This window comes from Otolemur garnettii, unplaced genomic scaffold, assembly GCF_000181295.1.
Source record: "Otolemur garnettii isolate 467f Iridium unplaced genomic scaffold, OtoGar3 scaffold00003, whole genome shotgun sequence".
Classification (NCBI taxonomy): Eukaryota; Metazoa; Chordata; class Mammalia; order Primates; family Galagidae; genus Otolemur; species Otolemur garnettii.
This window is the reverse complement of record NW_003852398.1, coordinates 13,310,643-13,315,427: the sequence shown is the minus strand read 5'-3', so window position 1 is coordinate 13,315,427 and position 4,785 is coordinate 13,310,643. Positions and strand designations below refer to the sequence as shown.

General features: G+C 36.0%; 1 protein-coding gene across 1 annotated transcript in view; it reads left to right on the top strand.

Moving 5' to 3' along the window:
* Nucleotides 1–4,785, top strand: part of MAT2B (methionine adenosyltransferase 2B) — a 13,405-nt gene that overhangs the window by 6,650 nt on the left and 1,970 nt on the right. The window contains 3 exon segments of the mRNA XM_023516168.1: nt 198–392; nt 4,345–4,459; nt 4,632–4,785. Of these exon segments, the coding sequence (XP_023371936.1) occupies nt 198–392; nt 4,345–4,459; nt 4,632–4,785 (464 nt within the window).

Sequence of the window (4,785 nt, the reverse complement as noted above, 5' to 3'; positions counted from 1 at the left end):
TTGAGCCACAGGCGCTGAGCCAGGTGATTCAAACTTAAGTGATACAGCTGATATAGTTTGATTAATCTTTGTTCTAACTTTGGACTTGAATTGTAGATATGAAATGTGAATCAAAGTACTTAGATTTATTTTGTGAAAAATAATGGTGAATGTTTTGAGAGAATGATTTTCAAAGTAAATAATCCCTTATCTTTTAGGAGGAAGTTAACATCCCTAATAGGCGGGTTCTAGTTACTGGTGCCACTGGGCTTCTGGGCAGAGCTGTATTCAAGGAATTTCAGCAGAATAATTGGCATGCTGTTGGCTGTGGTTTTCGAAGAGCAAGACCAAAATTTGAACAAGTTAATCTATTGGATTCTAATGCGGTTCATCACATCGTTCATGATTTTCAGGTATGGTTTAGTATATTTTAACATATATATGAACTAACTTAAGAATTGTCTGGATGATAGAAAATTTACAGACTGTCATGGAAGTTACTGTACTCGAAAGCTCTAACATACTAAGCAGCAACAAAATATAGTATACTCTTTTTTTCCTTTTTTTTTTTAGCATAGCAAGGGATATGTAATTAATAAAAAGATTAGATTGAGACACAAGTTGAAAAAGATAGAAATATGAAACATTTTGTAAACTTATGTTATGGAGTGGCTTCCAAGTGATACTTTCTCTGTAAATGTGTTTTTGCTGGGTTTTTTTTTTTTTAAGCATTTTGATATGTGTGTGTGTGTATATATATATATATCCTACAGTTATTTTTCTTTTATTATTTCAAAATTTTACAGGGGTACAAATAGTTTTTGGTTACATAGATCACTTTTATAATTATTAAGTTAGCATTCTAAGTGTGCCCATCACCCAGATAGTGTTAGGTAGGTTTTTGCCCATCCCTTCCTATCCCCTTTTCCCTACTTCATTTCCCTGAATTTTCTTTTCTTCTTCTTCTTTTTTTTTTTTTTTTGGCTAGGGCTGGGTTTGAACCTGCCACCTCCAGCATATGGGTCTGGTGCCCTACCCTGTTGAGCCACAGGTGCCATCCTTTCCCTGAATTTTCTTTGGAGCCTCTATACGTATGTGTTCTCATCAGTTCCAGTTTAATAATGGTGTGTTTTTTAATTCTTTAGATACTTTACTATGGATAATGGTCTCTAGTTCTATCTAAATTGTTGAAAAAGGCATTAATTCCTCCTCTCTTACGATTGAGTATATACCATGGTATACATATGCCACATTGTGGTAATCCACCCTTGAATAGATGGGCACTTAGGTTGGATTCCACATTTGTAGTTGTTAATGGTGCTGCAATAAACATACAAGTGCAGGTGTCTTTTGATAAAAGTTTTGTACTGTTTTCCATAGAGGTTATACTGATATGTGGTCCCATTAACAGTGTGTAAGCATTCCTTTCTCTCTATATCTGCACCTGCATCTATTGTTTTTGGCCTGTATGATAAAAGCCTTTCTAACTGGGGTAAGCTGATATCTCATTGTGGTTTTAATTTGTATTTCCCCCGTGATTAGTGATGTTGAGAAATTTTTCATGTCTATTGGCCATTTGTCTATCTTTTATAAAGTTGCTGTTCGTGTCTCTTGCCCACTTTTTTTTTTTTTTTTTTTTAAAGAGAGACAGAGTTTCACTTTGTCACCCTCGGTAGAGTACTGTGGCATCATGGCTTACAGCAACCTGTAGCTCTTGGGCTTAGGTGATTCTCTTGACTACAGGCATCCGCCGCAAGGGCCAGGTTTGAACCCACCACCCTGGGTATATGGGGCCCACACCCTACTCATTAAGCCACAGGCCTTGCCCTCTTGCACACCTTTTAATGATTTTTTTTTCTTGCTGATTTGCTTGAGTTCTTTATGGATTCTGGTTATTAGCTCTTTACCAGATACATAGCTTGTGAATATTTTCTTCCATTCTGTAGGTTGTCTCTGCTCAGCAGTGTAGAAGCTTTTAATATAATCAAGTCCTTTTAATTTTTGTTGTTACATATTTGCTGTTGAGATTGTCTTTATAAAAAAATTTGCCTAGGCTGATTATCTAGAAGAGTTTTTCCTACATTTTCTTTCAGCATTCTCATGGTTTCATGCCTTACATTTAAGTCTTTTATCCATCTTAAATTAATTTTGTGAGTGGGAAGAGATGTGGATCCTATTTAATTCTTCTATATGTGGCTATCTTATTATTTTCCCAGCACCACTTACTAAGTCTTCTTTTCCCCAGTACATGTTATTGTCTACTTTGTCATGATCAGTTGGCTGTTTGTGAATGGTTTTATATGTGGGTTCTCTGTTCCATTGGTCTGTGTCTCTATTTTTGTGCCAGTACTATGCTGTTTTAGTTATTATAGCCTTGCAGTGTAGTTTGAAGTCTGGTAATGGATACCTCTAGATTAGCTCTTTTTCTTAAGATTGCTTTGGCTATTTGGGCTCTTTTTTTTTTCTTCCAAACAAAACATAGAATTATTTTTCTAGATCTGTGAAATATAATGTTGGTACTTCAATGGGGATTGCATCGATTCTGTCAGTCACTGTGGGAAGTATGGAAGTTTTAACATGATAGCATAGTAGTTTTAACATGAGTATAATATATTTTTCCATTTGTTTGTGTCATCTGTGATTTCTTCCCCCAGTGTCTTGGAGTTCTCTTTGCAGAGATCTTTCACCTCCTTGTTAAGTATATTCCTATGTGTTTTATTTTTTTTGTGGATATTGTGGATGATACTCAGTCTTTGATTTGACTCCTGACTTTACTGTTATTGGTGTAGAGGAGTGCTCCTGATCTATGTACATTGATTTTGTGACCTGAGACTTCACTGGATTTTTTTTTTTTAAATCCATTTCAGAAGTCTTTTGGTGGAGTTTTTGGCATTTTCTAGTTGTAAGGTCATGTTGTCTGCAAAAAGCAATAGTTTGACCTTCTCTTTTCCAATTTGGACAGCCTTTCTCTTGCCTGATTGCCCTGGCAAGTCTTCTAGCACTACGTTGAATAGAAGTGGTGGCTGCGGGAACCCTTGACTTACTCCATTTCTTAGTGGGAATGCTTTTAATTTGCTCCCATTCAGTATGATGTTGGCTGTGGGTTTATCATATATGGCTTTTGATAATTTGAGATCTGTCCCTTCTATTCCTAGTTTGTTGATAAATGCTTTTTGAATGTTGCTCTGTAAGTTTTACAGCACTGCAGAGTAGATATTTCCATTTTAGAGCTGAGAAAACAGGCGTAGAGAGGTTAGATAGTTGTTGATCATTGTCACTGAAAAGTTTCAGAAAAACTTAGGTTTTGTTCACTTCTAGAGTTGAGGTTCTTTCTGAAAGTAGTCTCAGGTTGGGCGTGGTGGTCACGCCTGTAATCCTAGCACTCTGGGAGGCTGAGACAGGTGGATTGCTTAAGCTCAGGAGTTCGAGACCAGCCTGAGGAAGAATGAGACTCCATCTCTACTGAAAATAGAAAAACTAGCTGAGTGTTATGGCAGGCACCTATAGTTCCAGTTACTTGGGAGGCTGAGGCAGAGGATCTCTTGAACCCAGGAGTTTGAGCAACAGAGTGAGACTTTGTCTCAAAAAAAAAAAAAATAGTCTTAGGAGCACTTACATCAAAATCACTTAAACTTGTTTTCAGGCTTTACTTCCCGAAATTTTAATTCAGTAAGTCTGTGGTGGGGCCCAGGATGCTACATTTAAGGAAGTACTCCAGAGTTATGCATATTCAGGTTTGAATTCATAGACAATGCTTCCTTACATAACTATTGAAAAGAAGAAAGCTTGGTATGTACACTAATTGCTGTCAGTAATCCCAAATCTTTGCTCTGGCCTGACATCCTCTGGGAACCAGATGGTCTGTCTTTTCCGTTAGATTATGAAATCCTTTCTCCTTCTACGGTGCCTGTCCTACGTGGCATAATAAATATTCAACTGGGAATATAATTTTTGTGGATTGTTGATATATTTTTTTCAGTGATTGGTCAAGGAGATGCTCTCATTTTGATATGGATTGTAAAATGTTTAGGTCATATTAATCGCATAAATGGTAGCTCTTTTCTCCCATCCATATTGGAGGATGGAGCTTATTTTGATTTAGAAAGACAGTTGTTGACACAGGTTTTTTTTTCTGGTTTTATCTAGGGATTACTAAATTATTCTTTCAGTGTCTATATGTGTTTTAAGGCAATTTGAACTTTGGGGGGAAAAGGGAAGCATGACAAAACTACATTTAAAAATTTAAATTTAGTCAAAGGAATATTTATTCAACACACTTTTCTCTGAATTAACTTACTCTAGGAAAGGTGTAATTTCTGTTTCATTCCATTTTTTGTTAAAAATGTATCAATGCTTAACTTCTAGCCCCATGTCATAGTACATTGTGCAGCAGAGAGAAGACCAGATGTTGTAGAAAATCAGCCAGATGCTGCTTCTCAACTTAATGTGGATGCTTCTGGGAATTTAGCTAAGGAAGCAGGTAATGATGACTTTATAAAATCTTCATTAATATTTTATGAATGAGTAAAGATTAAAGTTTTGAAGAACAATTATAAGTGATTTGATTTTATATATTATGAATAATCCATTTGAAATTCCACTAAAGAGCAATGCCATATAAAGATTTAATAGACTTGTCCCTTTTTTTGTAGCTGCAGTTGGAGCATTTCTCATCTACATTAGCTCAGATTATGTATTTGATGGAACAAATCCACCTTATAGGGAGGAAGACATACCAAGTCCTCTAAATTTGTATGGCAAAACAAAATTGGAAGGAGAAAAAGCTGTCCTGGAGAACAATTTAGG